The sequence below is a fragment of the Pezoporus occidentalis genome, unplaced genomic scaffold (assembly GCF_034315485.1).
Source record: "Pezoporus occidentalis ecotype Australia unplaced genomic scaffold, CSIRO_AGI_Poc_V1 ctg4, whole genome shotgun sequence".
Lineage (NCBI taxonomy): Eukaryota > Metazoa > Chordata > Aves > Psittaciformes > Psittacidae > Pezoporus > Pezoporus occidentalis.
Window position 1 is genome coordinate 4,231,251 of NW_026915724.1, and position 19,586 is coordinate 4,250,836.

Sequence of the window (19,586 nt, forward strand, 5' to 3'; positions counted from 1 at the left end):
CTAAACTGAGACAGCAACTGCTAAACAAAAGTAATTTAACAGAGCCAGATGGTGTGTTGACACAGGCCACAAATGTGGATGCAGATATGTTGTTGATAGAACAGGGGCTACAAAACTGGGTGGCTGCTCCCAACGTACAACTCACAACGTACATACCCCATAACCAGTGCTGCTACGGGGATCTCTACACCCACCCTTAAATCTCTGCCTTGCACTCACAGTTAACCAGCTTCTGTCTCATACTAAAGGATCCTTTATCCCAAAGGATCTCACTTAAATCTGCCAACTAAAAAGCTTTACTGATAAAGGACTGAGCAAGATAATGACAATGCAGACTATAGGTTTATATAATCACTGTCTCTATACCTGAAGGCTCACAAGTCTAGTTTCAGCTCCCCATTATTTATAATAATGACAATCTCTAATGACCCAAACTGTTCTGTCTAGAAAGCTTCAACTGTATCAGACAGTTATCACACAGTCAGACCCCCTGTTTTCCAGGTTAGACTGATGCCACTTATTCTACAGCCATATCTTGAATCTATGAGAAACCCAAAGCAGATGCGAAAGCCCTGTGCGTGAGCCCGGGAGTACATAACAGTGACACACCATGAACTGCCCACAACTACACACCTCACTTCCTTTCTCATAAAACACGCTTTTTGCAGTCTTTCTCCAGAGTATTTTGCTCTGTAGCAAATGTCTCTGTAGGCAGCATTCACTCCTTCTTGAGTCTGGCCATGCTGCTCCAAATACAAGAACTACGTGTGTGAAGCTCCCCAGTCTGGGGCAAGGTGAAGGATACTGTGTCAACCACTGAGGAAAAATAGGACAACTTTGAATCTCTTTTCAGCTATGAATGGAACACTGATAAGAGACTCTTAGCAAAAAGGCAGATGGCATTTCATGTCACTCCATACTCTCCTACAATAAATAAATTCACACGCTGCTCATTAATTTGGGTGTCAGTAAAGGCAGCTAGGGACTCAGATCCAGTATCTTTCAAAAAATGCAGTGACCTGCAACAGGTTGACTTCACCAAGAACTCTGTCAGCAGCAGTGAAAGCCTACTGCATGCTAAAAAGAAATGAAATTAAGTAAAACTTGTGATACTGCCACCACTGGCCATCACCTTTTTCTTCCACCATATCTGTGATGCTTTGCTCTCCAGTCCCAAAATGCAAGAACTGGATCTGATTACTATGAATCTGGTATCTTATCCATGGGCACCACCTCAGGTATTTAAGTTCCAATATAGCAGGAATAATGTGGGCATTACAAAGCTGACTTTGTTATCACAGGACATCGGGAAGAAAAAAACACAAAAATCATTCCACCCTGAATCCTTCTTTTAACAACTAATGTTAACTATTAGGAAACTCAGTATTTACACAGAAACTGGTTTTGCTGTAAGAAAATCATGAGGACTGTCATACTCGCAATTAAAAAGGCCTCCCTATTTGTTTTATAAAGTGAAAAACTAATTGTGCTGCTGTCTATATTGACCTCAGATTAAGTCAGCATCTAAGCTCAGGATGTTTACTCTATGAAACACTTTTCTGCCTGGCAGTGGTGTTACAGTACCAGAAAATGGACCTTCTCTTCAGAAGTTCTGCTGAGTCCTTCAGCTTCTTTTCCACAATTTCCTTCCCTATCCCTCTTCATCTATCTTTTTTTTTTTGCTTTTTACAGACACAGCTGGATTTACACACTTGTCTCTTGGCCAGCAAGTTCAAGGCACACTGCCTAATGCTTTGTTATGCACAGATCCAATGCAGCAGTGAAAATATGATGTACACAACCCCTTCCTCTGGAAACACCACCCCCAACTGAAACTGTCTGCAAACCACTTGCGGGTGTGCTTGTTACATGGTGGAGGTGACAGCAGTAACAATCCACTGCCCAGTCACAAAGTACTAAGTTAATCAACAGTTGAAAGTTTATTTACCAAAAGAAAGGTCCGCACTGTTCTTATTTTGTTAAGGTCAAGGAGAACTTTCTGCGCCTTCTCATGATTACTGCAATATTCATCATAAATACGGAATTTTTCTTTCTGCAGAAACAAAGAAATACATTGTTCTTCACTTGCCATTTTGAGACTTTTTTTAATTAATGAAACATGAACAAGATGAATAGCTAATATAGTCTTCACTTTGGAAGGTCAGCTCTTTGTTCTACATTTATTATTTGACATCCAGTCTCAAACTAGAATTATGAACAGTCTGGAAGCATCACTTGGGAATTTCAGTCATAGAACACCAGGTTGAAAGGGACCTCAGGGACCATTTGGTCCAACCTTTCTTGGCAAAAGCACCGTCTAGACAAGATGGCCCAGCACCCTGCCCAGCCAAATCATAAAGCGTCCAATGCTGGGGAATCTGCTGCTTCCCTGGGGAGATTATTCCAATGGCTGATTGTTCTCATCGTGAAAAGTTTTCCTCTTGTGTCAAACCGTAATCTCCCCAGGATTACCTTGTACCATCACGACTCACGTCTTCCATGTGACTCCTTGTGAAAAGGAGAAACCCAGGGAGAAAATAGAGAGAGTGGCTTATTTGCTGGTATCATTACCTATTTGTCTGCAAACATGTTTGCAAATGCGAGCCATACTTTTCCAGTCAAAAACTGATGTTACTCAACTTCTGTAATAAGTTTCCACAAACCATTAATCATTTTCTCCTCCCACAACAAATAAACAAAGACTTGGCAAACAAATGGGACTCTAACCAGAGGTAACAATTAAACCTAGACTTTTTGCTAGGCCTATAACTGAAAGCAAACTAAATTGTCCTGATTTTGCAGAGCTCTTTAACACTGACATCCTGTTTTGCTCCAACAGGAAAAATAATACTGAGAGAAAACAATTTCTACAGGACATACAAACATACTTATGGAGGTACTGCAGTTGTCAGAAGTAAAATAACTTCACAGTCCAGAACCATGGAGATATTTTACCCAGCGTATGCAGTTCTTTGTTAGACATTCACATTTTTGCCTAGCATCAAAGGGGAATAAAAAAAAAAAAAAGCGTATCATTACTTTTGCTGTTTCATGCAGCCGTGGTCCTTGTACCTCTAACCCATGCACAGGCACTAGCCTTGCCCACGCTGCAGGGCTGTTTGGCAGCTTGGGCTAATTTGGTGAATATACAGATGATGATACAATAAAATTCTTCCCATTTTATACTTCCTTCATTCTCCTTCCCCCTCCTTTTTTTAAACTATGCAATCAAATAATATTTTGTCATCATGACTGGGTACAACTCATCACAATGTAATTAATAAAGACAACTAATAAAGGAAAAAAGTGAAATAAGACTGTAATAGAAGATGGCCTACATAATGAAGAAAGCAGGTTCCAACTTCATGCTGTGCATTAGGTTCTGGCTGTAAGCACTCCTCCACCAGGGAAAGGAAGTTTTTGTGAACTGCAAGAATATCTTCAATATTTGAAAACAACGTCTGCAAAAGAATAAAACACACATAAATAAAACATCAGATAGAAAAACAGAAGAAATATGCAATTATGAAACTAACCTTAACTGTCTCTTCTGTGACATTTTTATCTACTTTGGCTGCAGCACATTGGATCATTCGGTGAAGGAAAGCCTGCATGAAACAAAAGAAATAAGGAAAAGGTTATTTCAGGAAGACTTCAGCTTTTGGCATTTTATGCTTATAATTTGTTTCCCAAATTTCTTATGCTTTGGATATAAAGCCACATCAGTATATTATTCAGAATCTAAACCAAGTATTTTATTTATAAAGTATTTAGTAGTCCTGTTATCCTAAGATGATATAAAACCCTATCTATATAGTGTTAGAAAGAACTAAATACTGAAACGTTAAAGAGGCTGAGAAACTGAACATTCTACCCTAGACATACAATGTAATCAAGCAAGAGCAAAATGAGCCATTTTCAAATTCTTGCTCTAGCACTTTACAAATTCACTACAAGACAAGCAAAAATAAGCCACTAATTTCTAAATTAAAACTACTCGGGACATTCTATTATGAAATGTAACTTTTACCACAGTAACCACACGTTAAGATTTCTGATGTACTAATAATCAAACCTACTGTAAATTAAATTGGTTTAAACAACAGACAGCCGCACCTGGTTTTGCTTAATGAAAATGTTCGGTCTTTCCTCCCCAAGAGCCTCATTCTTGGAGATCAAATGAGAATTTAGTAACACCACTAATGAAACAGCAAAAGAGTAAGTTCTTATTATATTTCACATTCAAGAATTGGAAACAGCAAGAAGAAAAGATGTACAGTAAGTCATTCCAAAAGAAATAAATCACATTTCAGGTACAAAGGATAGAATTCATTTTTATGAATTTATTCCATTACAAAGACTTGGTACATTCTGAAAGTATCTACACACTGGAGACTAAAATCTTACATTGGTAATTATTCACACAGACATGCATATTCTTCAGCCATTAAGAACTGGCACCATAAGTGCACAAATGTCATGTGATTCATAACCATTTCGTTTCAAGTCACTGTGCATTGTACGCGGTACACAAACTCATCTAAATTCTGGCATGGTGCAAATTCTGTAAGAAAGGCAATAAATAACGCATATATGGAAGGACAGCAGTCACAGCACCCCTTTTTTATCTCTCTGCTGGGAGTTAAAACATTTTTATTCCAAGCAGTGATCCTTTCTCTTGTGAACAGAACTATGTAACTGGCATTACACATTTTTATTACTGAAGAGACAAACCTAGTTATCCAGGACATAAACAGAATTAAGTTTGGATCACTGCCAGCATATTGTATGTTTCATATCACTCTCTACAGCAATGTGGATTTTCTCCTTCTTTAACTCCTCTTTTGCCCTGACTATTCATGCTTTCTTTCTAATGTTTTATTGATGGCAAAAGATTGCATTAACTCATTTGCAGCAGTTAACTGTTGATGGATGACAGCTCTTTATATCTTTCCTTGCTATGAATATCCACAGGGGTTATGGCAAATTTGCTGTGCACATTGCCTGCACAGTGTACAGCCAATCCCACATACAGTGAAAGCCTGATTTACTGCATGACTCTTCATTAATTTTTGAAAGTTTACAATAAACCAGCCAACAATATTCAATACACTTCAAAATTGAGATGGGGGGGGAATATCACAAGAACTACCTCTGAAACGCGTGTCTGTTTTTACTATCTGTAATCTCTCTTTGTTCACATTATTTCCCCATAGACCAAACATACTGCTCATCCGCACTCATGTTATCCCAGGAGATCTTCATTTCCTGTAACTGTGAAGGAAGGTGAATATTCAGTTGGCTGAAGGCGAAACTTGAGAACGATCTGGGAGCTGACGCATTAGTTATTCTCAAATGATTCAATACACTAGCCAAGAGTCATGAGGTCAAAAACAGTATATATCAGCTGCAATAAACAAGTTATCCAAGCAGCACTGTCCCAGATCCCACATCTGCAGAGATCAGAAACTGAATCCAGGAAAATCCAAACTCTTGCAGAATCCAGATACAAGTCACTAATTAAGGCAGGGAGACCTAGGGCAAATTCAGCCCCTTCCAGCAACTTTGCACAAGTCCGTATATGGTTTCTGTACCCATGTTGCTGAAGTAGTGTAGTCATGATGCCAGTCATTTCTAAAGATTTGCCACTTGTCATCCCTATCAATGCACATTTGCTTCCTGAAAAACTCATAACATTATGCCCCACAAATCAACAGATGCAATCATCTGAATCTTTCAGAGCACTTACATGAACACTACGAAGCCACACATATCTCAAATTAACTGGAATAATCTCACATTTTCAAGAGGAGTGATGTAAGAGAATCCAGGGGAGTGCAGGCAGGCATGGAGCTGCCTACTTCTATCCACCTCCCACCAAGACCCTCCTTGGTGGACTTCACCTGCTGCAGAGTGAGTAATGCAAAGCAACAATGAAGCCCAGGTTTCCACAATGAAAACGCCATTACCAACGCCATTACCAACTCCCTGTCCCTTCCAACAGACACCACTAACTCCACACACACACGCAACAACTCTACTCTGGGACTTCGCTAGAGAGAACAGATGGCTGTCATCCGGCAGGAGAATGGAGAAGTAACTGCTTTTGTCACAGTGTTAAATAACTTTAATCCAGCACTGTGTCTATGGAAAAGTCAAGTCTCTGAACTTGTATGAATACACAGGAGGTCTGACAGAGAGATGACTACTCAAAAGACGTCAGAATTATTTGAACAACAACTGAGAACAACTAAAAACAGTTCTTCTTCAAAAACTGATCAACCAAAAGCAAGTCATTTGTAGACACAGCTTTAAGGAGGACCCCAACAAAGAAATCACAGACTTTAAAAGGAAAATATATACGGATGCCCAGGAACTACTCGGGAGCTGACAGCTGCTAAGCTAACAGAAAAGAAGTTTAGAGACCCTTTTGAAAATACACCACAGAAACTTACTAGCCATAGAAAAAAACAAACCTGTAAAAAAAATGAAAGAACAATTAAATGGACATCTCAGCCAATTTACAATTCAGTAAAGACCCGGACACACAAAAACAAGTCAGAAACTCCTCTGAAATAACACTGAATGGTTTATAAAAATTCTACCATGACTTTAAGTTGAAGTCCAGACTCATTACTGAGCATGGCATTACATGAAGGAGCAAAGCATTTCAAATTACAAGGGCACAGCTGAATAACCCCTGCTGCTGGACTGTGAAAAGAACTGTAGCAATCAATTGGGTCCATGATTCCTATGCTCAAACTTAGTGCTATTTTATTAACCACGCACACATCAGTAAATTGTGATTCATATTTGCCTCCTGGAGTATACTTCATGTCTTGCTGAGGTTACTTCCAGATTCATCTACATTACTGTAGATGTTTTTTAGCACAACATCAAGCATAGAGAATAACACGAATTTCTGTGCACTCCACGATTCCAGGCCTTTGTCACCTAGACAGAGGTCCTCAATTTTCTTAAAACTTTTCAGGTAGATTCTGGAGTTTCCCTTAACTTCAGTCTTTAGTCTTCTCAAGTAATAGCAAAGCCATATGGTTTAAACATAATTTTCTAACTTTTCATCTTGTGCTAGTAGCATTCTACTTACATTCGTATAATACAGGGATTCACACCCTTGCAGCACTGCAGATGGAGATATGCGGCCCCTGGCACTCTCTGCCAGCTAGACTCTTGCTGACTTCTCTTTCAAGAGATCTCTATAAAACATGTCAGAGGAGCAAGTTGGCTGGGTACTACAAAGAGCAGGCTAAATTTAAAAGATGAGGAGGAAAGATAAAAGGGAGGATGTTTTTATTTACATTTAAAAAACTAAATAATCTAGTTTCACTTGACAATTTTTAGAACTTTCTATGGAAAAGTTTGTCACTCCAGGCATATCCTTGAGTCACTCTGATTGCTACAATCTCTGCCTCCGCAAAGTCTGAAATTCAAATTACAAACCCCAAGCATCCTTCTGGAAACTTTGTTAACAGAAAATGGCATCTAAATGATCAGTGTACAGCTGCTTTGGAAGAGAAGAAATGGCAAAAAAGCTGAGAAAACTCTAAACATGAAGAGGAGTTTGAATATCTTTAGAAGTCTGACGAACTTGCAGACCAAAACATAAGGCATCAACTGAGCCTTTGGAATAGAGAAGCAGCTATGCGTAAAATATGCAAGATAACAGTTTAGGGTTAAGATTCCCTAACTCTACTCAGGTCCTAATGGGGACATAAAACCTGTTTCTGGCTATGACTCAGGGTCTTCGTACCAAACTGGTAAGGAGAAGGGTAATTCACCTCTACCTTTCAGGAACATGGCAAAGAATTGCACAGAACATCTGAAGAAGATGCCATTCTAATAATATCAATGAAGATAACATCTTTTTCTTCATCATTGTGTATTTATTACCTGCAAAATACTTTTTAAGTACTTTCTGTGTTACTCCCTGTTCTAACTCTTTCACCCTTTGCCTGACACAGCTGTGACACACTATAGGAAACACCAAGACCAAAAATACAAACATAAAGACTGAAATTCCAAATTCAAAGAATTTTAAATGAATTTGTTCCTTATGCCAAGCGAACACTAATGTGTTTCCTGTCTGTTGATCTGCTGCCATTTTGCACGGCAGGATATTTCAACAGAGAACGCACAAGTTCCTGTTATGGGGATTTTACTTCTGGTCTTATCGAAACAAGAGTGGGGTTGTTCAGTTGTCTGGTGGGTGGGTTTTTTTTCCTTCCATAGTTGCTCTGTGTGTTGCTCAGAAGAAAAACAAAACAGAGCAAACAAAAAAAAAACAATCCACACCGGTACAGACAGCACAAGAAGCTGCCAACAGCACAAATTACTTTTCTGACATCTGGAATCAAATCAGGGAAGACAAAGAAGTCTGCCTGCAGAAGATTCCGAGCGCATGAAGGGTTTTCAACTTCTTGACAGCTAAGAAATTATGTCCTGAAATTATGTCAGGGCACGTAGTTCACAAAATACACGTAACTCTTTTTCCTGAAAGCAATCATCCTACTTTTGTGAGCCTCGAAAGAAATATGCTTTTTTGTCTAGAAAAAAAGAATTAAAGAACAAGTTACTTACCTTTCCCCCTTGGATTTTTTTTAACACTGTTTCTACATTTAAATCTATACCATCCTAAACAAAAACAAGGTGAACTGCAAAACATATGTATTTTTAGTAAGGTAATTTTCTGTGCATTTTCACTTTAAGAGAATCAGGACAACTGAGGCACCCAATCTATCATATTAAAGCCTGCTGAATAAAGCTAGCAAGATGTTTTGTACATTAAAACTGAATAAAATTTTATTTTGTATACTGCCAAAAGACAAAATCCTAAAAGAAACCCACAATAAGGAAAATGTTCGCATATGATAATATTTATAAGCATCCATGACATTGGGCTCATGATCACAAATTTAGAAACCAAGCTGAAAGACCTGTGTTTTCCCTTTACATTCTTGTATAGATACCTGGATAGTGGAAAATATCTTGTTCTTTTCACAGTATTCTAAATGATCCTAAAGAGAACATGGAGACCTATAGCTGGGAAGAAAACTGCTCAAAATTATAGGTGACTTCTTATCATAGCTAATTCAGGTCACAGGCATCATGGTAGGATTTTGCACAGCAGTGCAGGTTTTGCTCACTCTAATTAATTCATGGCAGATTCTAGGTCCCAAAAGAACACTGTGCCAGTTTCATTGAAGCAGTTTTGCTTGATTTTGACACAAAATAAATCACAAAACCCTATTTCAATACAGAAGAGTCCAGCAGCAATAGCAGCTGTGGTAAGCACTGCGTGTTTACCCAGCTCTTCCCATTAACCTGTGCCAGAAGCAGTGGCAGTAGCTGCTCAGGCTGGCTTGTGCTACTGAACAAAAGACTCTTCTGCTCTCTCCAGTAAGGCACCAGCTGAGACACCACCTGTTTCTCCCATCCTGCCTGCAGGACTGGATGAGTCACAACCAGCAGAGAGAGCATCTGCCAAGGTCAGATATATTCTTTCTCCCTACTGCACCTAGAGCCACTTTTAAACCTTGCTTCAGATTCTGCAGCCTGTAAGGACAAAGAATAGATAGACCACATCTGTAATACTTTCCATTCTAGTGCCAATTTCCTTTCTCAACTGATCAAACCATTCCCTTCTCCATTCACCTGACCCAAAAGGTCATCAGTCTGCCTGAAAGAACATCCCTGGCTTCTTTGCTTAAACATGAACTCAGAATTAAACACCCACTCACACAAAAATGATTGCATTAAAGAAACATGGATCTTGGTAACCTTCTCATATGAGTATCTGCCACACTTTGGGATAAACTTAACCTTTTCTCCATCATGTATAACTTTTTTTTTTTTCATTTTTCTGCTAGAGTTTTTCCTCTATCAGAAAACGTCTTCCATTCTTCCAAGAGAAGAGAAAGCAAACCTCCCCTCACCCTGTCTGTATTTTGATCACCTTTTCTGCATTTCCCTAGTCACTGACAATATTTTTCAACATTTTACTCCACATCTTGTTCATCCTTACATGCCGAATGAGACTCCTAGCTCAGCTTCCTCCTTTAATGAGGAAGTGTCCCCTAAACTGATCTCCCCCATTTCTCAGAACACCTGAGCCATGACTGTGCTTTCACTTTTTATCCCTTCCTTCCTTTCAGCTCCATAGCAGATGAAAGCAAGAGATTTATAGTCAAAGTCCAGTTCCACTCAGCCAGGCAGGAAGTCAGATGTCTCCACCCTCTTCCCTGTACTGAAGCCATTCTCAAAGTGATTTAGTACAACCTTTTCCTGGCCCAAATCAGTAGATATCTGCTCCCTTTTCTTCCCATATGTCAAGAATCCTGTCACCCACATCTAAAGTCTTCATTTTGGGAAACTGGCCATCTGAGGACTAGCTATGCCCTTACTGGTCAATACAAGTTTGGCTGATGAATAATGGAGTTACTTGCACAGTCACAGTTAAGATGTTGCCTCAGTTAACTACCAAATCAGAGGCTGGGTGTCAGCGTGGCTCACATACACTGCTGCAGTCTGAAGCCACATGCAGAAAGCTGCTAAAAGGTCATCCTGGAGTTTTTTTTCTACAGCTTTAGAGAAAGGCCATACACTGGCATAAGGGACGAACACTCATCTACAAGCTGAGCAGAAGGCAGAGTTTGTCTAATATTTTTGGTAAATATTTTACACAACATGGGTTGCTGCTAACCAGGCCTTTATCCCATTAAAAAATAAGAACAAGATAAGACTCCAATCTCAGCATCACCAACTGAGAGTTTTTGGAAGGATAAGGGGAAAAAGAAGGATTTGCCTGTCCCATGTGAATTTCTGAACAGACTGCTGGATTGCAACAGATAAACCAACCAAACAAGAGGCATCCATGTTAATAACTAAAATGTTTCCAGCATGCCTGTAAAGAAATACAAGATTAATCTTGATTGTATTTTGAACATTTCCTGATGAAGAAAAAGATACTCTGGGTTGAAAAATGTTCACGAGTGTGGAATTCCCCCTGTAATGTACCCTATAGTCCTTTTGGTGCATGCTACAAAGTGAATAATACATTGCTTATCGTACAACTGATCTTGTATTACTCAAGTGGGAATGGAAAAGAAATGACGTCTACAAATAAAGTCTACCTCTCATAAAAGTCAGCAGTTTCCTGAATTTACAGAACACTAGGTTCTGACTGGGAAATTTCAGTGAATTCAGCTGTGTCCACTACCAGCAAATCAAAACAAGAAAGTAAGAAACCTCAGAGCAACTGCACATCTGGAAACAACAGTATGTCCCCATTAAACTGCAGTCATAATTATAAAACATTTCATACATTTGAAACCTTTATAACTATACATACTATAGAAATATATATGTATATACTATATACATAAGTATATACAACTATACATACTATAGTTTCTGCCTCTTTTATGCAGACACATCTGTTTATTCTAAAAATTTAAAGAAAATCTTTTTCCTTCAATTTTTACTCCCAAAATGATGGTTTTTCCAAACTTTTTTTTTTTTTTTTTTAGTAGGAGAACACCAATTTGGAAGAATTTGATATTTCAAATTTATTTCAGATTAATCCATTCCAATCCATGTGAATATTTTTGAGAAATTTTAATTCAAGACATCAGATTTCTTTTAGCAACTCATGAATTTCATAAAGTGTAAAATGGTCAACATGAGAAACACACTTACTGTAAATGGCCCCTTTGAAAAAATCGCTTTATTCACTTTGAGAAATAATAGTTAATCTTGAACGTATTGCAAGAAATCCATCCTCTGCTAACCTCCCTTTTTCATCTTTCCAAAGGTCATTAACAGGTTTGAAAACAAGTTTGAGTGTTTCCAGACTCAAAAATATCCACTAGAATTAGGACAGCCATTATCTTTATCACCAATTACGAGAAAAGAACATGAAATAACACATCAGAACTCCACCTTACAAATTAAAATTTAAAGCTTAAATCCTACTGCATCTGAATAAGGGAGAAAAGCTGACTCAGCATTAATGAAAATTAATTCAGTCCTTAATGACTAAGGCAGCTAATTAAAAAAAAAAAAAAACTGTTTTACTTATAAACTGAGACAACTTGAAACTACTGACAGGCAATCATAATGGAATCCCACCAAGTCCTTTTTTTGCATACTCAGTTTTCAACATATAAAATGTCTTTTTTCCTAATACTGGATTGCACAGTCCTTAATTGCGAGTTTATTTAATGTTTAATATAGATAGATATTAATTAGGAATTAATGTGTTTCAGAGTTCTACAATTTTTATTGCCAGAGCTGCATAAATAAAGTGTACTTCTCAAACACCATTTAATACCAATTCTGGCTGTCATTTCTATCTGCACGCTTACGCCAAGAAAAACACCAATCAGGGAGGAATATGAAACAGCAGTTTTCTATCCCAATTTCAGTTCTTCACAAAGCCTACAAAGAAGCTGCAGTGAGTACAGTACTTTTAAAAAGTGCCCTTCTGATCAAAAAAAAAAAAAAGTGTGGATACATATCCCTAATTTCTATCACTTGTCATTTAGATAGGTCTTGGGATGGTCAAATAGTACAAAGTTAGCAGGCTCATATACAGTGATGCCTCACTTCATGCAAGAATCGCATTTATACTATGATGATGTTGCTACTTCAATGCATTGTGAAACAAGTTTTATCTTCAAGGCAAAATAAGGTTTTAAGAAAACCTTATTACTTTATTACCTTACTTCACTACATTTACCTTACTTTATTACCTTATTACTTTAAATTACTTATTTCACAGCCAAATCAGATGCTCTTGGCTTCTGAACTCATTTCAGCCACTAGGTTAGCAACACAGACAGTACCACAGAATTATTATAAAGAAACAGTAAATCATAGAAAGGCTTTGAAAATATAGTAAATAAACCCAGACCAAGGGCAAGAAAAATACTGCAAATAATCCCAAGACCAATAGCTTTACTACTGTCAACCAAAGTTAATGTAAACAACAAAAAATAAAAGTATCATGGAGAGCAAGCTCCCAAGAAATACAACAAAAATTAAAGTGGATCCACACTTTCATAGATATCTGCTGAGTAATTGCAAGATATGCAAATAAAGATACCACTATTTAAGAATACTAACATTTGCATTTCCAGATTCATGTGAAATAATTTCAGTAGAGCAGTTTTCGTGGATACATTCATGTTCTGTAAATCATGGCAAAGACCCCTATCAATTTAATGTACAGTAAACCAGAGTTTATTCAAGCTCAAAGAGAACACTAACCTGCAACCCTTCCAGTGGCCTTGGATGTACAGCATTAACTATGAATCAATTTTATTACAATTAGAGGAAAAGATGTAACAAGAACAGCTGAATGGTCATTAAGGAGGGCTTTAAGGATAGCCCCCATGAACAAGGCAGCTGAATTTGAACCTTAATTTGAAATCCAAGATTATACACCCTACATTTCAGATGAGGAGAGCCATTCTGATAGCAGACTGCCTTAACAGCAGCTCTCCTTCCACGCAGATATGTAGAGCAGTAAAATGTTGATGCAGATGTTGAAGGGCATATCTGATGAATTCAGGTAGATTAATCAAGCTTGAAGCAACTAAACTTGCCTACTCTGAGAAACCAAACTGGCTGCAGCAGTAAACTGAGGTTTACAATTTCCATATAGTGGCACAGACCCAGCTTGTTAAGTATTTAATAAATGCTGCATTGGCACATGTATAGTTACACGATTTGTGACTTTAAACTCCCATTTTCAAACAAATAATGTCAAGTGGTGGGGAAAAAAAACATGGAAAATAGTATGAATGTATTTACGCAAGTGTTGCAACCTGGCTTGAAAAAACTTATTTTTTACTTCTAAGCAGAACTTAAACAATAAAATCAGTAAATGAGGAAACTACTGTCTTCTGAAGATTAGATGCCAATGTTAGTTGTCTTAACTCCATTCCAAAAAGAATACAAACATACCAAAATGAAAATGATTTTATTTTACAGACAGCTTCATACAAACAAGATTGTTACATGCCCCTATTGCCTGCCATGAATTGGTCTTGTGAATTTTCATCTGCTTGTATGGTTTTGAGCCAATTTCCATGGAAATGCAATCATTAATATTTTTCTGGCTTATATTTGATTCATGAGATGCTTCAACTGCATAAATGGAAATAGTTCATCTTTTATTTCTTTACTGGCTTGGAACAGTATAAGAAATGGTATATGTCTAAAAGAATTTAACTCTTTTTTTCTTTATGCTGCTATCGAAACATCTGCCGAACATTAACTGTATCTCAGAATATTTACATGCTAACCTCAGTTCACATCCAGCAATCAGTCCCAACACCAATCCCTGAGGGACACCACTCATTACTGGTCTCCAGCTGGACATTGAGCCATTGACCACAACTCTTTGCATGTCGCCATCCAGCCAGTTCTTTTTCCACTGAGTGGTCCACCTATCAAATTGATGTCGCTCCAATTTAGAGACAAGGATGTTGTGTGGGACAGTGTCGAACGCTTTACACAAATCCAGGTAGATGACATCAACTGCTCTACCCCTGTCCATCAGTTCTGCAGCACCATCATAGAAGGCCACCAAATTGGTCAGGCAGGATTTCCCTTTAGTGAAGCCATGCTGGCTGTCACCAAGCACCTTGTTGATTTTCATGTGCCTTAGCATGCCTTCCAGGAGAATCTGCTCCAAGATTTTGCCAGGCACAGAGGTGAGACTGACTGCTCTGTAATTCCCTGGGTCATCCATTTTCCCCTTCTTGAAAATGGGGGTTATATTTCCCTTTTTCCAGTCATCGGGAACTTCACCTGACTGCTATGATTTTTCAAATATGATGGACAGTGGCTTAGCAACTTCATTTGCCAGCTCCTTCAGGCCCTGCAGATGGATTTCATCAGGACCCATGGACTTGTGCACATTCAGGTTTTTAAGATGGTCTCAAACCAGCTCCTCTCCTACAGTGGGCCCAAGGTCTTCATTCTCACAGTCCCTGCATCTGCCTTCCAAGACTTGGGTGGTGTGGTCAGAGCCTTTGCCAGTGAAGACCGAGGCAACAAAGTCATTCAGAACCTCAGCCTTCTCCAAATCCTGTGTAGCCAGTTCTCCTGAGAGCTTCCGGAGGGGGCCTATGTTGTCCCTACTCTGTCTTTTATTTGCTACATACCTATAGAACATTATTTTAGAAAAATAAATGGAGCATATTCGCATCCAGAATACAGCTGCAGGAATAAAGCCACACCGTTTGAATTTATCCACATTAGCTGGATTGTCTTACTGTCAAATAAATTTGCAATTTCAAGAAATATAGACCTGGATTCTACACGCATGCTGGGGAGAATTAATTCCACACACCCATAGGGTTTCCATCTCTCACTGGTTCTTTTCTCCTTTCCCTGTTCAAGCACAGACTGTTTTTTTTTAGTTCTTATGTAGGTCTATGGTGTGTCTTTGGCTTTGTTGAGTTCCCAGCATAAATGCACAATTTCACTGAACCGTCTGTGAAGCATGTGTTGTTCTTCAGGAATACAAAGATTGTATGGCTGTTCCTGCTCCTTTCATTAATTTTTATAAGGGAACAGAAGACAAAACCTGATTACAGTACAATTTTTGTTACCCTCTCTAATGAAATTCTTTGCTTGAATGCTGGGACCTTAAGGTGAGAGAGCTTTTTATTACCTTACCCTGAAATAAGAGCCTCAATCTTTTAGGTTACACCCAAAAGCTTTAAAACCATCCTCCAGTTGAAACACAGAGAATTGGAAATATTATTTATTTTTTAATATTAAATTGTAAAAAAAATTACAATAAAAATTGCCCCTCCCAATCAGTCCACAGGGACACTTTGCAAAACCAGTACTTGAATTAAAAAAGAATAATCAGCTGTAACAGCATCACACCAATCACCCTTCTCACCAAAGTACCTGCACATTAACTGCAGAAAAGTACAAGCAGAGCACACTGGTGGCAATTGCCATCTGTTAATACTCAACCAGAGTTTGACAGCACTGAATACTGCTCATACTAGGACATACTGCTGATTAGCAAGACACCCACATTGATTACACAAACTGAAGTCTCACCGAGTCTTTCCACATAAGGTTACTCAAGGATATGGAACATTTTTTATTACTATTTTTATTTCATTCATGAATTTGCTGCGAGGAACATACTTTCTGTTCCTATTCTCCAAAGGAAAAAAAAAAAGTCTAAACCATTCAAAACCCCAGATACCAGACTTCTAAGAACAACACAAGGGAACAATGGTGTTAGTGGGACCAGGAAATCAAGAAACCATAAATAAATATCAAGTATTGTTTTCCAGCAACTTCAATAATTTTGGATCCTGCAGTCCATCCTCTGCATGAGGAAATGACGCGTCTGCACGTTTCCCTCATGTCCACAATAGATCACTATAGTTTGCCATACCTAAGCAAACTATCAGCATTGAACATGCAGATGGGGAGCCATGCACAGGCCCATTTTCTGGGCAATAAAATCTGTGACCACAGATTCATTTCTTGACTACAGGGTGCTGCTCCTTCACTACAAAGCTTAATTTCCCCTTCTTAAGGAACACAGTGTACAGCTGTCCCAAAGATGACCAATCCAACTTGCCGGTAGTGACAGCTTGAAAATGTGGGCGGAATCACTCCAGGAGCAATACCATGGCTAGGGAGCAGCTTTAGAAGGGGAGCCGACACCAAGATCAACTCTGAAAGACTTCAGGTCTATACATGACCCTGATAAAAACCTCTTCATCTTCCCTCCTCTATTAGATCCTGCCCATAGGAAGGACCAGCAGCAGGGAGGCAAGTGAGGCAGTGTGTCCAGGACAAAGAGCTCTCTACTAACGTCATTCCAGACGTACATTATTCACAATCATAGAATCATAGAATAGTTAGCGTTGCAAAGGACCTTAAGATTATCTAGTTCCAACCCCCCTGCCATGGGCAGGGACACCTCACACTAAAATATAGCAGAAGTGAAGGAAAAAGAAAGAAAAACTTGTGGGAAGACAGGTTCATTTTAAATTAATAAGCCCAAGCCCACAAATGAAGCGGACACTACACAAACAGGCTGAAATCCTGTGAGAAGGAAGCAAAAAGAAAAGCAGATTGCATAGTCTTTCAGGCTTAATCTTACTTTCCCCAAACTGCCTGTTAAAAAGTTACTAATTGCTCGTCTTTGATTTTTTTCCAGTGGCATGTGAAAGAAACTGGGATAAGTACAGAGGAAAGTTGCCAAATCCACAGAGTTAGAAACTTTCCACATGCTTTTTTTGCTTTTTTTTTTTCTTCTAGAAGAGACGGAGCTTCATTTCAAAATATTTTTCTAGCCTCTTCTACTGTGAAGTCTGCAGTGCAACAATTTACAGAATGGATGCTATCTCTATAGATAAACAAAACCATCATTCCCATGAGATTTGACCTTCACCTTCCATCCTAAAATAGTATGGCCGATTACATAGCAGCAGCAGCCCACATCCTTAAAATATGTTTGACTGAATTAGGGAATTAAGCGCTGTTCTTGACTTCTAAAGTTTGCTACAGATTGCAACTAACTAAAAGAATAAAACATACAACAAAAACAAACAGTTATGTTTGGCAGAAAGTACATTCCAGCAACTAAACGGTGATGCAGTACTATGTACTACTGAATTTCTTGTTAAAAAGAGAAGCCCAAAAAATGCAGAAACCGACTTATCATCGTTACATCAATTTGAGCAGTAAACTGCAAGCTTCTAGGAAGTTTATCATCCTGTTTGCTGACTATAATTTGGCTTGTTTTGTTTTGATACCATGTTCCTGTTCCATCAGCTCACGTCCTCCACATCAAGTAAACATCAGACTCTCACTGATTTTACTCCAAGCACTTCCCCAGCCTATATGCTTTCCCATCCCAAAGATGCTGTAAAGAGTGTTGCAGGACAGAAACGCCTTCACATCTTCTCTCAGACTGAGGGAAAGAGCAGAAGTGTGTCTCATTTTGCTAGAGAAGGGTAAAAAAATGCACCCATGTGAAAACCATCCTAAATTTGCTGCATATTTACTGACCAAACACAGCGCAACCATTTAGGTAACAGGATGTTAATCTGATACATTGTCTTTTAAAAGAAAGCCACTGCAAGTCCAACAAACAAAAAAAATTTAAAATTTACAATTAGGCCTCTATTTGTTGGATATTACATCTTAATCCTATCTTTAACATAATTTTAATAGACTTTTTTTCTTCTTTCTTCTACTTTCTACACTACTGCACCAGAATTATCATTAACAAATGTCAGAAGAAAAGCACAAATCTACAATATAGTCTCAGCTTTAATATCGCCACTATCATTTCTGCCACAGGGATAACTCTGATGACCAACATGTGATACTGCTCACTACACAACTTAGAATCTCCTATCCTTTAAATGGCTTTCTGCAAATTCTGTTCTAAGTCTTGGATAATGGGATTAACTCTACCACACCAGAGCTAAGGCAAAATTTAAACCCTTATCAGTGATTCTATAAGCTTCTCTCAAAAGTAGCAACTTTTGAAATACCATAGTCATCACAGAAAACTGAGCTCCCTTTATAAGAAGATAAATCATCTGAACAACATGAGTTCAAACATTAGCATGAGAGAAAAACTAATTTGGCATTAAGGAACATTCTCTCCTCTCTTTTATAGCCTCTGCCATTGTCTTCAAAGCACAGTAAGCATGCATCACATTGTACTCTGTGTAAAGAAACTTAGCATCCAGGACTAAGACAGCTGAACAGAAATAAAATTTCAAGGATGTTTTGTAATATGGCAAATACTGCACACTTTGCTTCCAAGCCCTGAGTGAACAGGCATCCTGATTGTATATAATAGAGAAATACAACATCATCACAAAAGAAAAGCCTTCTGGAGATGCCTCCATGTAGTGTTAAGGACAATATGGTAAGGATTTAGTGCACAGAGCTGTCATACATGAAGATGAAAACTTCCAGATCCAGAGAGCTTCAAGGAGCTCATAGACCCAGAATCCCTTCTGTAAGCACCAGAAGTCTCGTCTCATTTTCCAAAGGGATGGGTGACATCCAGATATTGTTTTTCAGTTACCCATTCAGACAGCAAGGACACTTCTTTTTTATTGTCTTCCAAAGAAATGGACCAAAGGAAAAGAGCACAGTTTCCTGCCTAGTTTGAAAAAATCAGAGTTCACCTAAGGAACAAAGGAGGGTGGAGGCCCCAACACTACCAAGTCCTTCTGGACCAGAGTAAGTGCTCAGAAATAGGCAACACTTATAGCACACCAACTTAGAGCAACCAGACCAGGCTCAAATAAGTAAGCCTGGCAGACAAATAAATACATAAAGAAGTCTCCATGTGCAGAAAAGGTGGGCCAACATGAAACCAAATCCCCAGTGAAGAGGGGGATAGCTCAGCCAAGAGCTGCTCTGAGCAGCTCAATACATCAGCACACTTTGCAATGCAAATGCACAGAGAATGTAATAATGGCCAATGTAGTTTTCCTGATCCTGTGATATTACCTGGCATTGGACTGTGCATTTTCAGACAGAAAGGAGCC

General features: G+C 38.5%; 1 protein-coding gene across 3 annotated transcripts in view; it reads right to left on the reverse strand.

Moving 5' to 3' along the window:
* PREX2 (phosphatidylinositol-3,4,5-trisphosphate dependent Rac exchange factor 2) overlaps positions 1–19,586 on the reverse strand; it is a 171,777-nt gene that overhangs the window by 120,423 nt on the left and 31,768 nt on the right. For all 3 annotated transcript variants that reach the window (XM_062633230.1, XM_062633229.1, XM_062633231.1), the window contains 3 exons: positions 3,537–3,608; positions 3,339–3,461; positions 1,949–2,053 (listed from right to left, as the gene is read on the reverse strand). In XM_062633230.1, the coding sequence (XP_062489214.1) occupies positions 1,949–2,053; positions 3,339–3,461; positions 3,537–3,608 (300 nt within the window). The remainder of the gene's footprint in view (positions 1–1,948; positions 2,054–3,338; positions 3,462–3,536; positions 3,609–19,586) is intronic.